The following is a 19,491-nucleotide window of genomic DNA, read 5'->3' on the forward strand; positions in this document are numbered from 1 at the left end:
AAGAACTATATGAGATTAAAGCAAAGTCTCAGAACTGGGGAATTCAACTAACGGAGTAGAAGTGAGCCTAAAGGAAAGAGCCATAGAATATGCACTAGAGGGAATGATAGTTACAGCCTGAGGAGTCCAGAGAGGCATGTCAGTTGGGGGAGATGTACTCCTGGTTTTGAAAGGCAAGAAGTGGGTGAAGTAGCAGAAGGAAGGGTCCACCTTGGGAAGGGTTGGAGGCCAGAACCTAGGGGAATATTTAGTGAGTCCTAGATCCTCAAATCACTGTCATAGTTGAGTGTCAATTGTCAGTAGAAGGCAGGAGACAAGGTCAGGAGTTCAAACTGTCAAAAGAAAAGTAGTAAGGATCTGGTCAAGGTCCTTACCTGACCTTTACTCTCTTACTGTTCATAAGCAGCCACTAAGAGATTTAAGTAAGAGACTTACATCTTTGAATCTGTCGTCAATGGAACCAACTCTGGAATCAGTCTGATTACTTCCTTTATGATTCACTGATTTCCTTTGGTAATTATGCATTTCAGAAAAAAATTAGTATAGCTTGAAAAAGTAGGTATATTAAGTTAGAGGCCGCTGAAATAAACTTGAAAGATACGGTAAAAAGAATGTAAAGGCAGGAAAATAAGATGGAGCAAGTTCAGAAGTTTGGTTCACACAGTTCATGTCCTGACATCCTACCTAAACACTTGTTAGAGGTGAGGCACAAAGAACTTGACTCTCAACCTTCTGGTGGTCAAAATAACCATTTATAGAGACAGAATCCATGGAGTAAAAGTAAGCCCAGTGCTTAATGAAGGTACCAGTATTTGTGGGGCAGATGGCATATTCTCTAATATAATAATAAACTTCCTCAATAATAATCTGACAGTAAACAATAATGAGCTTTATAGGACAGGTTTTTTTTTTCTTTCCTTCCTTTTTTTTCTTTTTTTTTTTTTCCTTTAAAGATTTTAGTTATTTGAGAGAGAAAGAGCACCAACAGGGGGAGGGAACAGAGGGACAAGCAGACACCCCACTGAGGGCAGAGCCCAATACAGGCCCTATCTCAGGACTCCAAGATCACGCCTGGAGCTGAAACCAGGAGCCTAACTGACTGAGCTACCCAGGTGCCCTTAAGAAAGCTTTCTTATAAAGTCTTCCCAAACTAAGTTATTAGCATCATGCCATACGTCTTCTCCCACATTCATTGAAAACATTTCTCAGGCAACTTGATACAGTGTAGGAATTGGCTGTCTGCTGACCTCACTTAATTGAGAAAGGATTTTAGGATGTCTCTCTAAAAGAAAACATGGACTTTATTTCAGGAAGTCCTCTGTGATATGCTTTCTCTCATCCAAGCTTTTTAAACCTAAGTATGGAGTGATACTACTGGTTAGACCCTAGAGTACAGTGAAGCCCAGAGCTCTCTCGTAGAAATGGCCAACTATGCTGGGGATATAGCTGATATCCTTTCTTGGAAATTGTGGGACCTGAAATGATACTTATTGAATTCAACTTACATTCATCCACTCACCCACTGTCTGACTAAGTCATTTGACCCCTACTTATTGAGAACCAACTGAGGAGCAGACATCAGGAATTAGATGCAGGCTCTACTCTTAGGAAACTTATAATGCAGAGAAACAGAAAAATTACAAGGAGATAGTTCTGCCAAAGGCTTAAAAATATATTCACCAGGGAAAGAATTGAGCTGAAAAAGTGCTGATAGAACACAACCAGATTCTCTTCAGAAAGTAATTTTGTCTTTAACTTCCTAGTACCCCCTATAAAATAAACTGGCAGCTAAAATAAGGTACTTTATTCTATAAGGCTGTTAACCACAGTCCCATAAAAATCGTGAAACAGTTCATTTTAGAATAACTGTTAGTAGATTTTTTGAACCTTCATATTTGTTGGGCACTCTGCTAACTGTTTCATACATGTCACCCTACTTCACTTTTAAAACACCCTGTGAGGCCAAGTGATGTTATTAGCTTCTCTCCACAGATAAGAGGAACAGAACTTTAGGAACCTTTGCCAGGTCCTTCAAGTCCAGGGACTGGCTCTCGGTTACTACCCTCTCTCTGGCAAGAATCAGATAGTGGGGCCTTTTAAAGAGCCCTCATGAACTATATCAGAACCTTATGTTTCTTTGTAATGGAAAAGTATCATTCTCACTCATCTTAAAGTGATTTGAATTCTTAAGAAAAAATAATGAAAATATAATGTATTACTAGATTCTGTTAACAATAGTACAGTTTGAGTTCTGTGTGAGCATTAATGGCTAGATTAATGCAGCTCAGAATCAAAAGTGAGAAAATGCTTTGTGTAATCATACATTATTCCCATCTGGTTTTTTGACAAGTAGATGGAGATTATAACAATGACCTATATTGGATGTTTGGACCTCTAAAATTTGTGTATTTCTTTGATAAAATGTTGGTGTGAGAAGTACATGCCTACCATATAAGGCACAAAAATAAGTGTTTGAAGAAATGCATAGGTAGCTAATAGGTATTTACCAAAAAAAAGTGAAAGCATTATACTCTGTATCCAACTCAGTGGCAAAACCAAGATCCAGCACATGTGATGGTTCTAAGAAGGTGGAGTGGCACAAATTGTCTTTGGGTGCTTATTCAGCTTAAACTTAGTTATCATCTCTGGAACATGAAGAATAGCACTCAGATCTGGTTGAGGGGAAAGTGAGCCTCTTGGACATCAGCCAGAATCTAGGCTTGCAAGATGTGACCAGACTCATGCGTTAGGTCACTGTACCTCCAACTGCCCTCATTAGGAGATCCAGCAGCTAAGATTAGTGGTTCCCACAGTAATTTATTGTGCCTCTGATTTCTAGGCAAAAGAAACAGAAAGATAAGTTGAATAAGATCCTGATGGAGTTCCAAAGTTTTATTTTGAATATCATCTCATCAGTATTTAGAATTTAGCTACTTAATCACATCTTACTACGCCAGGTCTGTTTGATGGCTCAAAGTTCAGAGAGCACTGATTCTAAATTACAAGCATCCTGCTGGTGTGAAGTGAGAATTCAGACCCTTTCCCCTTCCAAGCCCACAGAGAAGTTTGGTAGTAACATTTATCCATGGTATTTGAAAGCCTCTGTTACTCTTCTCTGATTTTTAACCTCTCTAGCTCAAGCATGTGGGAGATGAACCATGGAATAACCAGGTATGGGATTCAGAAGAGGGACCACATAGTCATCCAGTCCAGACAAACCAACCAAAGAAGGTGGGATGCAGAGAGGGTTGACTATAATATAATCAACTAATGTGATAAAAATATTTCTGAGATTTATTCCACACGCAACCGTGTGGTGTTCATAAATAATCATAGTGGAATTTTCCATTTTGATCAACATGTCTGGCTCTAAAAGAATGGCCCCATAGGGCAGGAATTTCCCCATTGCTCATTGGCTTCAGGTAGGTAGAGCACCATGTGCTTGTACCATCAAACCCTCTCAGGGTAATTAACAGCCAGGAGGTCTATAGAATACAATACAGCTAAAAGATCATAAAAATGAATTTATTGACACACTGGCTTATGCATGTAGGCATATATATTCAGCAAAAATTCTGATTTAAGTGTGAAATTTTAAAATGTGAAACCAAACTTATGCATCAGGGATCCTGAAGTAAATATACCTATGTTCGAGTCTTTACTTTGCCTCCTACTAAAAGTTTGCTGTGAGCAGGCTTCTTACTATCTCTGACTCTCACTTTCTTCATCTGATAGAGGAGTAGTAATACCTGCCTCACAGGATTGTTGTGGGAAATGAATGACATAATGTGGGTGGGAGCATTTAGAAAACGGTAAATCGTTAGAGTACTCTAAGGTGTATTCATTACTGTCACTTTATCTTAGAATTAGTCATGACAAGCTTTGGAAATGAAGTGATACTTTGAGTACATAGAAGTATGGGATTTGGATTGGAAGAGAAGGGAGATTGTTCCCATTTGGCTCATCAGTTGAACAAACATATCCTATGTGCCACAGTCCCAGCTTGCTGTATTAAGAATCAGGCCTAGAGATGTTTCACAGAGGTAGGAGCATGAGGACAGAGAGGTTGGCCCCCAACAGCAAGATGCTGTTCAAGGATTCTGATTCTTATAAAAATAAAGGGTCCAGGTTGAAAGTGGTAGGCTTTTATTGGACAGTCCAGCACTTCTCAGACATTAGCCATCATCACAATCACCTGGAGGATTTCAAAAGCACTATCGCTGGGTCTGCCTCCAAGTGTTTCAGATTTGGGAGGTATGAGATGAGGCCTCAAGATCTGTATTTCAAACAAGTCCCAGTGACTCTGATGCTTCTAGTCCAGAGGCCACTCTTTGAGAACTACTTGAACAGCATAAGAATCACAACTTCTCATGTCTAAAAACCTAGTGTGATTCTGACTAGTTTAAAGAAAAAGGGAATTTCTTCAAACTGTGAGGATTGTTGGATGGTTCCTAAAATGCACAGGAATCACATTCAGAAATAGACGAACTAGAGCAGTTTTGGTGCCAGCAGCACAAACCCCTTCATCATGCTTCTTGGACCGGAGCATCAAAGAAATATCACTTCCAGGTATTCTTCCTCTCTTGCTTCACCTGAATTAATATTCAGAATCTAATTGGCTTAGAGATGATGCCCACTCCTCAGCTACTATATTGATAGGGAATTTTGAATTATAGACCCTCCAAGACTGTGCACGATGAAAGAGATATAACTGAAAAGGATATGAGGGTACAATTGCCAGATATGTTAATGGATGCTTTTGTAGCCAAGAAACACAATAACAACAAAAACAGTCCATGTCTTCTATCATACTAGGAAAAGACCAATTAACAGAGGGCCTGGAATCCTAGGGGAGAGGAGTTTGCTCTTGATCTGAACTGAGGGCTCCTGTAGATTCTTAGAAGGCAGCTGATAGCTTCTTTGGAGGAGGAAAGAAAGAAGTGAAATCAGCTCTTCAGGAAAACTCTGTCTTGGGTACCCACGGTGGGCCCTCCCATGCCTTGTTTTCCTGATTCCAAGCTTCAAGATCTTTATTGCTTAATCTTTATTGCTTCCAGGTTTAACTATGTCCTAAGGAACTTTAAGTCAGGAACTTCTGATTTCAAAGAAATACTCATCTGTCCTACAGCTTGAAGCATGCTATACAATTCATTGGAATGGTTTCTTCTTCTGGATATTCTTAACTTTTTTACTTTACTAGAAATATGTCAAGCATACAAGACAGTGCAGAGAATAACATAGCACTTGAGTATCAACCTCCTAGTTACCCAGATTTCTCTTTTTGAAATAATCCTATTGACTATGATGGAACTTTTGACCATGGTCAGGTCTTGGGGGATAGCTAGAACAAAAGATGGGTTGGCCATTGAGATGGAAGTGAAGCAGGGAGGCAAAACTCAGGGTTACTGCAAGTAATCAGATCATCAGCAACAGAGTAGATAGACACAGCTAAGTACCTATACCCCCAAATACTAAAAACAGTAAAGCAATGGATTCAACAATTTGGAAGGCACTAATTTTAAAAGGATATTTTTCCTTAACGTACCTAGTCCTGACTCAAACTGCCCTGACATGAACAATTACCTTTGAGCGATTATAAATATTTGCTTCAAATATTTGTTTAATCTTGTGTAGATCTCTAAGTAGATAAGTAATCATGTGGGAAGGGTTGATAAAAATGCCTCGGGCAGGTCAGCCCTCTGGGTGGCTGGAGTGGGTATTCATGTGTGCACTTATGACCCTTTGTAATCTTTGAAAAGTGTAAGCTGTGACTACATAAAGTTAATGAGATGAGATTTTAAGCTTCCAAATAATAGTAGTGACAACTCAGACTGAAATTTTTAGGCTTCTGTCTTCTCTACATTTTATAGCTATCAATTTAATTATATGAAAATATAAGTCACCTTTTGGGTAATAGGAAAGCAAACTCTGAATAAAAGAAAGCCACAAGTTGTTAATTTTCATGTTAAGACCATAGTTTTCTTTGGATGTTCTTCTTTCTTCTTTTGAAATAGGGGTTTTGCAGAATTGTACTCCTTTTGCTACTACTTTTTCGTTCTATTTCCATTCTAAGAGATCATTACTTTTTGTCCTTTCCTTGTTATTCCTTGAAAGTATCATATTCAGATTATGATAACACCTTATGTAACTGTATTTTTAGGAAATAAAATTTAAAGTAGATGGCTATAAATACCAGAATAACTTTGTTTTTAATTTAGCCATTTTAATAATTCATTTCAGTGAAACCTGTAGAAGGTATTGAGCTACACCCTGTGAGAGGCATAAAGATAAAGAGACTTGCTCCCTCTTCTCCATGAGCTCACAGTCTTGGGGAAAAGCTAGTTCACATTGCTTAATTCTCGTATGCGTCATAGTGTGACAAGCGACAAAAGACAGGTATAGAGATGTGCTATGAAAGTACTAAAGAAAGAGATCACTTCTGGTTGGATGGTCAGGATAAACTTCCTGGAAGGAACAATTCTGATGAAGAATGGGGAAAAAACTGGCATTCTTCATCAGAATTGTTGGTGGGAACTGATATTCCAGATTGAAAGAAACCACGAGTGTAACCCCTAGGGCAGGAATGCATGGCATTTTTGGAGTCACAGATGTGTGATACGGATGTGTGATACAGAGAAGTCGGGGAAGGGGGTCAGAGCCTCATTTTCAGTGTGATAAATGCTATGGTCAGGAGGTTGGACTTTATTCTGGAGTAATGGGCAACCATTGTCTTACTCTAGGCTTTGAAATGGGAGAAATGACATGATCAGAGTAAAATTCATTTCAGTTTAGCAGATATATTGAGTGGCTGTAATGTGTTTAGCCCTGTACTTGCAGTGATAGTTACAGAGACATGCTCTTGATGTTGCCCTCAATGACCTTTGAGTCTAGTAGGGGACAGATATATGAACAGATAATATCAACAAAAAGTATTATTTTGAGCTCAAATAGATGTATGTACAGGAGGTTATGGGAGTCCAAAGAAAATAACCTGGGGGCTAAGGAAGAGGTTGATCCCTGATACAAGTCTTGCAAGAAGAGTAAGAATTATTTGGATAAAGAGCAGAGGTAGGAATAGTCCAGACCAAGAGAACACAGAGAGTAAACTCACAGGGCATCAGCTGGCATGGGATGTATAAAGAAGACAGAAGTGCCATTTTATTAGCTTGTTCAGTGGGGGGGGGCAGAGTGGGAGTAGGGTAAGAGTGGAGAGATTGGGGTAGGAATGGTCCTTTGGAAATCTCTTACAGGGCAGAGGCAGGGAAGCCAGAAGACTACTACAGGGTCACATCCTGCAGTAGTGTGACATTGAGGAGGCACAGCCCAAAAAAGGAATTCCAAGCTTTCTACATGATTCCTAAACATTTAGGGGGATTCAAATATATACTGCCTAACAATTCCTATTAATATTCTGTTATTTCTTTTTTTTTTTAGGTTTTTTTTTTCTTAACATTTTAACATTTTTCTTAATCATTTTTTTTATTAACATAGAATGTATTATTTGTTTCAGGGGTACAAATCTGTGATTGCTCAGTCTTACACAGTTCACAGAGCTCATCACAATATATCCCCTCCCCAATACCCATCACCAGCCATTCCATCCCTCCCACCCTCCTTCACTCCGGCAACCCTCAGTCTGTTTCCTGAGATTAACAGTTATTTCTTAATATTAGGCATCCCTAGAACTCCCAGGAGCCTACTAGTGTCCTATCCCAGAAGGACCCTCACCCCATATACAGAGTTCTTTTCTGACCACCTTGGTCCTTCAATCCCTGTTCTCTTTTCGGCTGCCCCAGTAGGTTTCATCCTCCCTTTGAACATTACTCTTTGTCTCTGTTTGGTTTTCTGCCTCCACCCCGCATCTTCACACATGAGTTTTACCCCTTCTGTGCTCTGCAAACAGGATTTGATGGTGTGAGAGCAAGAGGATTACATTGTGGTTTGGGTTAGGGGGATAGAGAGCAGGAGCTTCTGAACCTGAATATGTTAATATTGGGGGGCCAGTAGCAATAAGATGAAAGATGGTGAGAAAGAGTTAGGGATATGACAGTATGATGGAATAGAAGACATAGAAGTGAGAAAACTTTCAACGACATATCCATAGCCTGACAACTAACTAAATGTGGGATGGAGGCAGAGAGAGGTAGGATTTTAATACTGGTTGGTAGTTTGGATGTAGAATAAACGACAGCGGTGTGATATTATTCACTATTGTGGGGATCCAAAAAGAGGGACATATTTAAGAGATAGGATTAGAAGATGATAAATTTGACCTTGTGTATGCTGAGCCTAAGGTGTCAGCAAGATACTTAAGTCATATGTAGCAAACATACTGCTTTAATTTGATGCAATATGCTAGCAATCTCTAAACATTTGTGCACTCATGGTCAAACACCCTTGGAAGAAAACATACTATGATCCTCTCTTGGAGATTGATTATACACTGATAAATCCTGCAGTAACTAAACCCATCTAACTTAACTTCATTTCCAGTGCCCCTCCCAATTTTTTTTTTCCCCCAGAATACCTATTAACATCATTTGGAAGGTTATTTTCAAGGAACCATGTTTTAAGAAATTATTACAGTCCTAAGGAGCTTTAATTAGGGGATGATTAGGGTCAAAAGAATTTGATGGGGGTGGAGGGGGTTGTTTATTTGCATGGAAGTGAGAGTTGCAGCATTATGTACTGATGAATCACTCAGAGTGAACAGAGAGACAAGCTTGCAGAAAGAACTTCTATAAACACCATTTGATACCTGAAATGGCGTGTAGAGAATACAGTTTGGAGAGACAGCAAATTGTGCTTGCAAAAGCATGGGTAGAATTGACATGTGTAACAAGTGATCTAATCTCTAATATTGTTTTCCTACCTGAAAAATAATGCCCACCTTGTTGAGTTGTATTGAGACTTAAAATAGAAAATATATGAAGCACCTATCACATAATAGACACAAAATCTACTCTCAATAAACACTGTTATTAATATTTTCATTTAAATCTTCTTGGTGGGTTGAAGCAAAGCTTTCGCAACCACCCTGCTCTATTAAAACCTAACTTTGAGCAGTTACATAGCAGAAATCTCCATTGTGGGTATCCATACCCTAATACAAGAAAGTAATCCCAGTTCAGACAAGCCCAGGCCAGGACCAGCATGGTGCAGGAATAGACTCCCCACAAGCTAGGCAATGGAAGAAGACACCACAGGAATTTCCTAAAGGCATTTGTGACTATGGTTTTGTTTTGTTTTGTTTTTTAAATCCGCTTTGCATGAAGAGACGCTGGAAGCTAATATCAGAACCTTAGTGAACAATCTGCTCTCCTTAACAAATTTCTGAGCTAAACCCACCCTGGGCAAATGGCCTGCAGCCAGTATCAGTCTGGCATGAGACTTCTCTGACAATAGTCATTATCTGGCACCCTCAGGGGCAGACTGGGGTGGGACCAGAGGGTGGCATCTGCAACAGAAAACTGAGCTAATGAGATATACTGCTGTCTGAATATGTCACCATGTCACAAATGCAGGCCTTAATCATTTTCACGCTTGGTCAGTTGAGCATACAAGGCCAAAAGAGTTCTGAAGTTAAAGCTAAAAGCTCTGCTAACCGCCACAGCACATTAGCTTTTCTTTCTCCATACCCAGCCCTCAGTCAATTACCATGATTTATCCAGATTAGCTTATTTCAAATATCAAAGGGATGGTGATGAGAATTTGTTATTTTGCAGTTATTTCTGTAGGACTTCTGGACAGCAGTCTCTCAGGTCTCAGATAGTATAAGACCTTGTTGTTATTCAGATTAGCCATTTAACATGACCAGCTAATATACGTAATCAGGAAGTCCTCCCCCAGCGCCCAACATATGATAGAAGAAATCATTGAAAAGAGGGTGAGCAAGTCTTCTGGGAAACTTGTAAAATATCAGAATTGTTCAGATCCTTGGGAAGGGACAGAGGCAGGGTGACAACTGGTTTATGTGTGTGGAACATGCAAGGATCTTGTGGCAGGAGATGCTCATTCATTCTCTGAGTGAAGATAGGCCAAAGTGTCAATGAAATACACCCTAGAGGGGCGCCTGGGTGGTTCAGTGGGTTAAGTCTTCTGCCTTTGGCTCGGGTCATGACCCCAGGGTCCTGGGATGGAACCCCGCATTGGTCTCTCTGCTCAGCAGGGAGCCTGCTTCTCTCTCTCTCTCTCTGCCTGCCTCTCTGCCTACTTGTGATCTCTGTCTGTCAAATAAATAATATCTTTTAAAAAAAGAAAGAAAGAAAGAAAGAAATACACCCTAGAATTTCATACAGCCTCTCTCAGTGGAGTACTTGCAGGGAAAATGAACAGTTCTGCATCTCTTATGGTCACCTGTCCCAAGAATTACTAGACTGGGGCAGAATGAATGCACACAATACAGTGCTACTTGAAATGTGGTCCAAAATTGGCAGCATCAGCATCACCTGAATCTAGGATCATCTGGAAGTACAAATTCTCAGGTCCTACCCAAGGCATGCAGAAATCAGAATTTCCAGACAGTTTGTTTCTAAAAGTTTCCCAGGTAATTCTCGAAACACTGAAGTTTAAGCAACACTGTTCTAAGCCTGTATTCAATGTGCCAATCATTTCCACTTTCATTCACTCACTAAACCTGCCTGGTTTCCTCATCTTTCTACCCTTAGTTTCTTGTTCTCTTATCCTGGTGGTCCCTGATTAGACCATGTGGTTATAGATAACACATCAATTTTATAATTTTTACCATCAGCAGAAATCAGCACTCTATTTATGGAAAGCAACTTCATAGAGGCAGTAAAAATACTGATTCTTAGACTTGTGATTTTGTATGCAGCAGAAAGACAATAGTTAGAACTTCTGAAAAATGACTGACTCTTCATTCCCAGGATAACCGTGATGTAAGATAAGGGATTAAAAAAGGAGAAAACCACTTACATGGGCTGTAAGTTGCTCTTGGGAAGCTTTTACTTCAGCTTGTAATTTCTCAATGCACTGAAAAGGAGAAAAGTTTAGAAACAAAGAGTATAACTCTTCCTTTTACATATTCAAAAGATTCCAGATAGAAATAGATACTAGTTCTCAAATCCTATTAATGGCAGCACTAACTTGCCTACATACTTTGGAAATCATCATTGAGAAATCCTTGCTCCTATCCCTACTTTTTGTCCAATCTATTGAAGAGCCCAACAACAAAGAACACAAATATGCTAAGATTTAGGAAACGAGTGAGAAAATAATGTTTGCTTGATGTATTGAAGGTATTGCTGACCTGCTTTATATTACATATACATATGTGTAGGATCAAATGGTTTATACCTACCTTTGGAACATATGGATATGTTTTTGTGTGAAAATATATATATATACCAAAAACGGATACAAACCCATTTGAGTTGAACAAGAGAAAAAAAAAAATTTTACATAAATGCCCAGAGAGTCCAAGATTATTAACTTCTTATCATTGATTTAAGTGCATGACAAACTTCCTGATCTATTTATTTTACTACACAGAAGCTATTCATTGATTAAGTTCAACCTGAAAAACAAGGAAACCTTTGTGTAGTTCATGCCACTTACAAGTAAGTAGAATATTCAGCTAATATGGTCCAAGAGGCTCCATATCAAACAAACTTTTAAAATATCACTAACAAAATTAATTTTTATATGTGAATATTCATCAGGAAATACAATTACATTTACCAAATACAAATATTTTTATATGCCATCTTGAATTTAAATACGAACTTCCAGCCTATCCAGAAAGGACTACAGAATTGTCAGTTCATATAAGTTCAGGTAACTTTTTAAGAGAAAGGTTATTTTTTCTTCTACAACATACCTGGTCTTTTGCAAGAACCATTTTTTCATATGGTTCCCCACTGTCTTCCTTATGGTTCAGAGTCTCTAGTTTTTCCTCTAGCCAGGAAACTTGCTCAAGTAGTTTTGCTTTTGTTCCTTCAGAGGCTGCAAGCTAAAGACACTTCTTGTAAGTAAGGGCGTGCAAATACAGTGATTTTTTTTAAAGCTCCTTTTAAAAGTCTAATTATAAATATTTTGCATACCACTTATATCTATTAAATATGATAATGCTTTCTGGAATATTCCTCATAGCTGACAAAGATTAGTATAGAGAGATAAGGAAATAATGTTGATTTTATTTTTATTAATAGATCTTTCGGTGTAAGAGATGAGACTACATGGTTACAACAGGCAGAGCAATTTCTAGAGCAACAAGCTCAACACTCATCTTTCTTATGTTTTAAGATTATACTCTATTTGTACAGCTGAAATCTGAATTGTGGCTTGTATGTTGTTCTTGGAACTTAACTCTTGGGGGACTATAGCTCTTTAGAAAGAGTAGGGATTCTGACAGCCATGAATATTCACCATATAAGCAGCTGAAGGGAAATGCAGGAATTTCAAGGTAAAGTCTGATTGAAGGTAGATCTATGCTGAAACATAAGCAGAAAATGTCTGCGGGTGACGGTCTTCATTCTACTGTTTGCGGTTGCCTCTTGAGGAAAGGGTAGTTTGATAGTGCCTCATTCCTTAATTCCCTTGGAGAGCCCCTGGACTAGCATTTCCTTTCATTCAGACAGCTTATTGTGCATTTTCTCTATAGCTCAGCAACAATTCTGAAAGAGCCTCTGGAAAGGGACACACACCTTGTATTCATTCCAGTTCCCAGTGTGTCCTTGGAGGCATGAACTATCTTTAAATATCTCTTTCATATGACTCCAAGGGTCTCTGTGAAGCCTACTGTCTCATCTTGAAAAGTGCAGCAAGTTTTTAAAGACAGTTTACCAAGTGGGGTAGCAGAAGCATGAAGAGGTTGGTCTCCATGGAAATGAGGTGGGCACATCACATATACGCTGGCATAGATCCAAATCCACTCATCCTCGCAATTATTCACTTTACAGTTATTTGTTTAGTTGTCACTCTCCACAGCCGTTGTGTTATTCACTGGAGATTCCGAAGGGCAATGTGGAGGACCAGAGGGGCACGGACGTGATCAATGGCTAGCTACACCTTTCAGCTCTCAGTGACATGGGAGACCTGTAGTGCTCCTCACTGACAGTGATGCATTTAACTCTAAAGTACATGATAGTTTAGAGATGGAGCCTGGTTTTTCTAGGCACCCTTCTATTTATTCCACAGCACAGTGTAATGGCTAAACATACAGACTCTTGAGTCAGACCGTTGGGGTAAACATCTCACTTTCCTATTTACTGTCTGTGGGATTTAAGCAAGTTTCTCAGTCTCTCTGAGCTTGATTTTCCAATCTGTAAATGGGAATGGAGATGAAAAGAATAGTACTTGCCTCACAGGTTTGTTTTGAGGATTATATGGGTTTATGTAAGAGAGATACTTAGAATAATGCTCAAAACATATCCTGTACTCAGTACCTATCATTGTTATACTTTCTTCTACCTCCTCTAGATTATAGTAAGTATTGATAGGGATTTTATTCAAACATTTATTATTTATCAAATTATAAAACAATGTGTCTGAAGACATCACTGCATTTTTGAGCCAGTTGTCCTAAACTCGAGTTGCATTCAGTTCACTTACTTCCTGCAACCACTCTAGTGTTCGGGGGAAAGGCCTCACTAAATCTGGCAATTTTTTCATTCAAATACAGTTTTTCTCAGGCTGGCCTATTTTATTCTCATTATCCTCCCTGACCTTTCATTGACCAGTCACCATTTGGTTGTCTTTCTTTTAAATCTACGTTCTATTGTTTTCAGGCTTTTATTTGTTCACTCAAGAGATATTCATTTATTCACTCATTTGTTAAAGAAATATGTTGAGCACTTATTATATGTAAAACTTTAGAGGTAACACATGAGAGTGATATTGCTTCTATGCTCAAAAACCTCACAATTTACCTAAAAAGGCAGACTATTTTAGAACTATTATATAATATGAAAATACATCGGTGAATAAAAATGACATTAATAATTTACTGGGTGCTAACTACTTATCAAGCCCTCTGCAGAAACTTTTGTTTTCACTTTTATTTATCTCAGTTCTGCTTCCTACCCATTTTGCAGGTAAGGGAATTCAATAAGTTCAGTAAAGTTGTGTAAGGTTGTCCTTTGCCCAAGGGCAAAGCAAGTAAGTGTTGGAACACAAGCTTTCAGCAGCAGACATTGGATCTGATTCCCTAAACCCAAATTTGACCCCCAACTCCTAAAGCAGGGCCTGAGAATCATGAAAACCCCATTCCCTTTGCTGCTGATTGGTTCAGGAATCAAGGTCTAAACCAAGTAGAGTCTGGCTTTTCTTTGGCCACAGTTAAGTATGTGAAGAGAGGTGAACTAATTTGGACCCCTCACACTGCACAGGAGGAAATTTGATGATTTGGAGAAGGATTTTTCTCTTACCTACCAGATATGAATGCTACTGTCATCATCCTATAAACATCAAGGAAACCAGTATATGGTAAAGCAACACTCTGATTAAAGGGTGGACAACAGTATTGAAATGTTTTCTCAAATAATCTTGAAGCACATCCTACCTTGGACTCACTGAGAGTGAGCTAATAAGTTTCCTTATTGTTTAGAAATTGAATTTTTTCTTACTTGTTACCATAAGCATTCTTTTGGTATACTAACTGATTCCAAAGTTCAAGCTCTTGGCCAAGTAAGTCAAGCCTATGGAACAGCAGCTGTAATTAACATTTATTTAGTAGCTATACCTTACCATGAATTCTGCGGGGTGCTTCTTGACATAAGTTACCTTAGTCCATTGTTCAAAACTCTATAAGGAGTTTTGCTTTTATTTTTTGTTAATTATCACCATTTTAAAGAATGAGGAACTAGATACTTTTTGGAGTGAATTAGCTTGCCCACAGCTAATAAGAAGAGGTTGGATTTGGGTCTACATTGGTCTGCCTCCAACTCTGGGTTCTATATTATATCCAAACCCCCTAATGCTAAGGCTGCCTGCACAGATGAGGCCTATGATCTGAGCGCCACCCGCCTCCATCCTCTCCTAACTACATGACCCTCAGCATTCTTTCTCAGCATGTTTACCTATTTACCTGAAAGAAATTTATTTTCTTTTATTCTAAGACCTGAGAACTGTGTCCTAACATCTTGCTTCTTTTTTTCATAGACATCAATACCATCTTTTTTCTTTTCCTCTGTCTGAATACCCCTTTGACTCAGGTATATTTACCTCACGCTTAGCTTTCCTCTAAGGAACTTTGACTGGTAGTCAAGAGATCTATGTTTTAGTCTCAATCCTACAACTCACTAATACTAGGACCTTGGTAACCATAATAGAATTTTACGTGCTACTTTGCTCTATTTTTATAGGGTATTTCTCCAGTCATATGTATTCAAACTAGATTATAATTCTCCAGAAGGATGAATGGAGAATTCTGTCAAAACTTACAATACGTAGTCAAATTGGCTGGGAAAAATCTTTGCTAAGATCATTCTACTTATTAACTTTGTAAACTTAATTCTCATATGTATGTACCATCACCTTACAACAGCAGAATAAAGGAATATTATTTTTTCTTCCACATATAGATACATTGGGGGCAAGAATTAATAATTTCCTGTTGCATTCCCTTTTATAGTGGTGAAAATGTTTATCGGCTTAAGACAATATTTCTGAGCTCTCTTTGAAAATAGCCTGTCAAATAAGACTGATAATCCAAAAGGATAGAAGAAAAAAGAGATGGGAAGTAAAATGAAATAAAATAAACGTTAGACATCAGAGTTTTTTTTTTTTTTTCTAAACTTAAGCACTGCCTGAACGACTGTGCTCTATTGCTGAGTCACAACATGTTAGTTGCCATTTTGAATTTATGCCCTTGTTTAGATGGGGGTTTTAGGACTTTTTAAAGTCTAATTTTCAATTCAGGAAGCCTTTAGGAATGCTGCCTAAATTCAAATTCAAATTATGACACAGGAAAAAAAAAAAAAAAAGCATCAAAGTAAGTAAGAGGAAACCCAAAGTTACCCGACAAGATATCATAATTGAATTTTTAAACTCTGGGGACTTTGGGCATTGCTTCTTTTTTGTTGCTTTCTTTTCTTTTTTCATAAAAACCACTTGGTTTTACAGAGTAATTGTTCTGGGGAGCATGGAGACAGTTTAGTCCAATTAGTGTCAGTATCTGCTTACATAAAGAGAGTAGAAATATATATCTTCTTTAAATGACCAATTTTCATATATCCTAATTATCTACTTTGCTGAAACAGGTTCACATGGTGTTGGAATGCTAATGTTCAATTTCTGACTCTTTTTGACAAACAGGTACCTTTCCTTCTGCCTATGGTTTTAACAAGTTTGGAGGCAATAGATGACTTTAAAAGTATGAATAATATTTGTGTAAGAATTATAGAAAACAGAGAGGCAACATCCATATTATACCTTTGAGGCTATGTAAATACACTAAAAATAATCAATTTCCAATATTTATCCCAATGTTCCATAAAAGAGCATTAAAGAAGTATTATAGCTAAAAGTGAAAGAAGGTAAATTTTATCCATTGACAGGGATTGACAGGGTCAAAGGGTACTGATACATTTTAGAATTGTATTCAAGATAGTGGTTAAAGCAAAACTACTTGGACTTCACCGAAGATGGCAGAGTAGGAAGCTCCAGGAATAGGTCCTTCCACTTAAATAAGTATTGAGCTGGCAAGACCTGGTAGAGCCAACCATTTCAAACTCTGGAGTCTAGTAGAACACCTGCAGCATCCCAGGAAATAATGGATGAAGAAAGAGACTGGCACTCCAGGAAATCTCTGTCAGGTCACCTTTGTAACTATAGAGATAATGGAACAGGAGACTTCAATGATCATATATGAGAAGAAATATAGTCTTGGAAAATTAATTTGGAAAAGTAACCAAACAAATATACAACTACAGTCCTGGACAAGCAACAGCAGCAGTTCTTGGTTTAAGGTCAGGAAAGAATCTGATTTCCAGAGTTATCACAATGCAGTATTCAAAATGTCTAGTTCTCAACAAAAAATTACAAAGCTTACAAAGTAAAGTATGGTGCATTTACCAAAAACAAAACAAAACAAAAAATCCCCACAACACACACACACAAAAACCACCTTGATGAAAACTGTACTGGAAGAAACTCAGATATTGGACTTTTGGACTTATTAGACAAATACTTTAAATCAAGTATGTTAAATATGCTCAAAGAGGTGAAAGAAACCGTGGAGAGGGATAAAGTAAAGGAAATCAGAAAAATGACTTATGAGCAAAAAGGAGATAGGAATAAAATAATAGAAATTATGAGAAAAAAAAGTAAAAATTCTGAAGTTGAAAAGCAAAGTAGTTAAAATGAAAAATTCTCTAGAAGAGTTGAAGAGCAGATATAAGCAGGCAAACAAAAGAATCGCAAGCTTGAAGGTAGAGCAACTGGAATTGCCTGGTCTGAGGAGCAGAAAGAAAAGAATGACGAGAAAGGAATGGACTTAAGGGACCTCTGGGACACTAAACAAGGCATACTGGCATACACATTATAGAAGCAAATAACTAAAAAAGATGCAAAAAACCAAAAGTGAATCAAAATGGTATACTAGGAAAAATTAAGCACAAAAGAAGGCAGCATTGGAGGACTTGAGGAAAAAAAGGTGTAAGATTTATAGAAAACAAATAGTAAAGTAGCAGAAGTACGTGCTTCTTTATCAGGAGTACTTGAAAAGTAAATGGTTGAGGGGGTGGCTGAGTTGGTTGAGTATCCTCCTCTTGATTTTGGTTCAGGTCATGTTCTTGGGGTTCCTGAGATTGAGCTCCACCCAAGTCAGGCTCAGTGCTCAGCGTGGAGTCTGCTTGTCCCTCTCCCTCTACTCTTCACCGTGCTCTCCCTCTTTCTCACTCTCTGAAATAAATAAATCACATCTCTAAAAAATAAATAGAAGTGAATGGTTTAGACTCACCAATTAAGTGACAGAGAATTGTGGGATGGATGAAAAATATTATCCAACTATATGCTGCTTGCAACAGACTAACTTCAGACTATTTGAAGAAACAAATAGGTGGAAAGTAAAAAAAAAAAAAAAAGAAAAAAGAAAAAGATATTCCATACAAATAGTAGCCAAAAGAGAGCTATGGTGACAGATAAAATAGATGCTAAGTCAAAATTAGCACCAATTACAAAGAAGGGTATTATATACTGAAAGAGGTGTCAGTTCATCAAATGTACAAACATACATGCATCAAACAATAGAACCACCCCAAATATATGAAAAAAAAATTGACAAAATTCAAGGGAGGGATAGTGGCAGTAAACAGTAATAGAATAGAGTAGAACTGTAATAGAATAGTATAGAATAGAATAGACTTCAATACCATACTCTTAATAATGGATAGATCATCTAAGGAAATGGACTTAAACAACATTTAAAACTAACTAGACTTAATAGACATATATAAAGGCAAATCGGGAACATCAGCAGAATACACATTTTTCCCAAGTGCATTTAGAACATTTTCCAGAATAGCCCATATGTTAGACATAGTGTTAAAAGAATTGAAATGATACAAAGTACTTTCTCCAACCAGAATGGAATGAAGCTAGAAATCAGTAACAAAAGGAAAACTGGAAACTTTGAAAATGAATGGAAATAAACAACACATTCTTGAAGAGTAAGTGAGTCAAAGAAGAAATCACAAGAGAAATCAGAAAGTACTTAGACACAAAAGAAAAGAAAAACACAGTCTCCAGGGACTCTATCCCAGGACTCCAGGATCATGTCTTGAGTCAGAGGAGGATGCTTAACCAACTGAGCCACCCAAGTGCCCAAAAAAGTGTTGAACTTGAGAGAAGTGGTGGTTGCACAACCTTCTGAAATCCATTCAATGCCCCTGAACTGTGTCCTTCAAGATGGTTAATTGTGTGCTATATGAACTTCACCTCTGTAAAAATACAATGGCTTTCTAGTCAGCTCTCAGTGGTCATGAAAATTATTAGCATCACCCCATTTCATGGAATGCTATTAGGAAAAAAAAAAAATGACAAAATTGGATTGACTGCTTTCAGTTTAACTTCATGAACACAGATCTCAGGGTTGAGTACTGCTGCCCTGAAATCAAACCGTCATTCTATTTTTTTCTTAGTAAAGTGCATTTCCTCTTCTCTGAGATACTATTATGCTCTATTCTTTCCTCAGATATCATTTCTTACGTTCTCTTTCCTCAGATTTCCACTCACAACCCTCAACCCCAAATGACCACCTCATCAATAATTTACTGAAAGAACAGAAGCTGCCAGACGGCTGCTCCCTCCCCTTCCCACCAGCCAGGATATGAACCTTACTGCAGCAGACACTGCTTATTCATTTCCCAACAGCTTACCTATTTATCCCTTGCTACCAGGCACCCAATTTGGATTTGCTAGTAGCCATGTGTTTAGGGGAGCTTGGCCTTGTCTAGTCCCAGGGAATGAATCACAATTAAACTAAGCCAGCTATGTTGGTCTCATTCCCAGGTATATAAGATTATTTTAGGC

The 19,491-nt window shown here is 38.1% G+C and overlaps 1 protein-coding gene across 4 annotated transcripts in view; it reads right to left on the reverse strand.

Annotated features, from left to right (window-relative positions):
- CCDC192 (coiled-coil domain containing 192) overlaps positions 1-19,491 on the reverse strand; it is a 194,650-nt gene that overhangs the window by 129,095 nt on the left and 46,064 nt on the right. For all 4 annotated transcript variants that reach the window (XM_032336841.1, XM_032336840.1, XM_032336843.1 and 1 more), the window contains exons 4-5: positions 11,840-11,971; positions 10,936-10,992 (exon numbers count right to left, since the gene is read on the reverse strand). In XM_032336841.1, coding sequence (XP_032192732.1) covers positions 10,936-10,992; positions 11,840-11,971 — 189 coding nt within the window. The remainder of the gene's footprint in view (positions 1-10,935; positions 10,993-11,839; positions 11,972-19,491) is intronic.

Source organism: Mustela erminea, chromosome 3 (assembly GCF_009829155.1).
Source record: "Mustela erminea isolate mMusErm1 chromosome 3, mMusErm1.Pri, whole genome shotgun sequence".
Classification (NCBI taxonomy): Eukaryota; Metazoa; Chordata; class Mammalia; order Carnivora; family Mustelidae; genus Mustela; species Mustela erminea.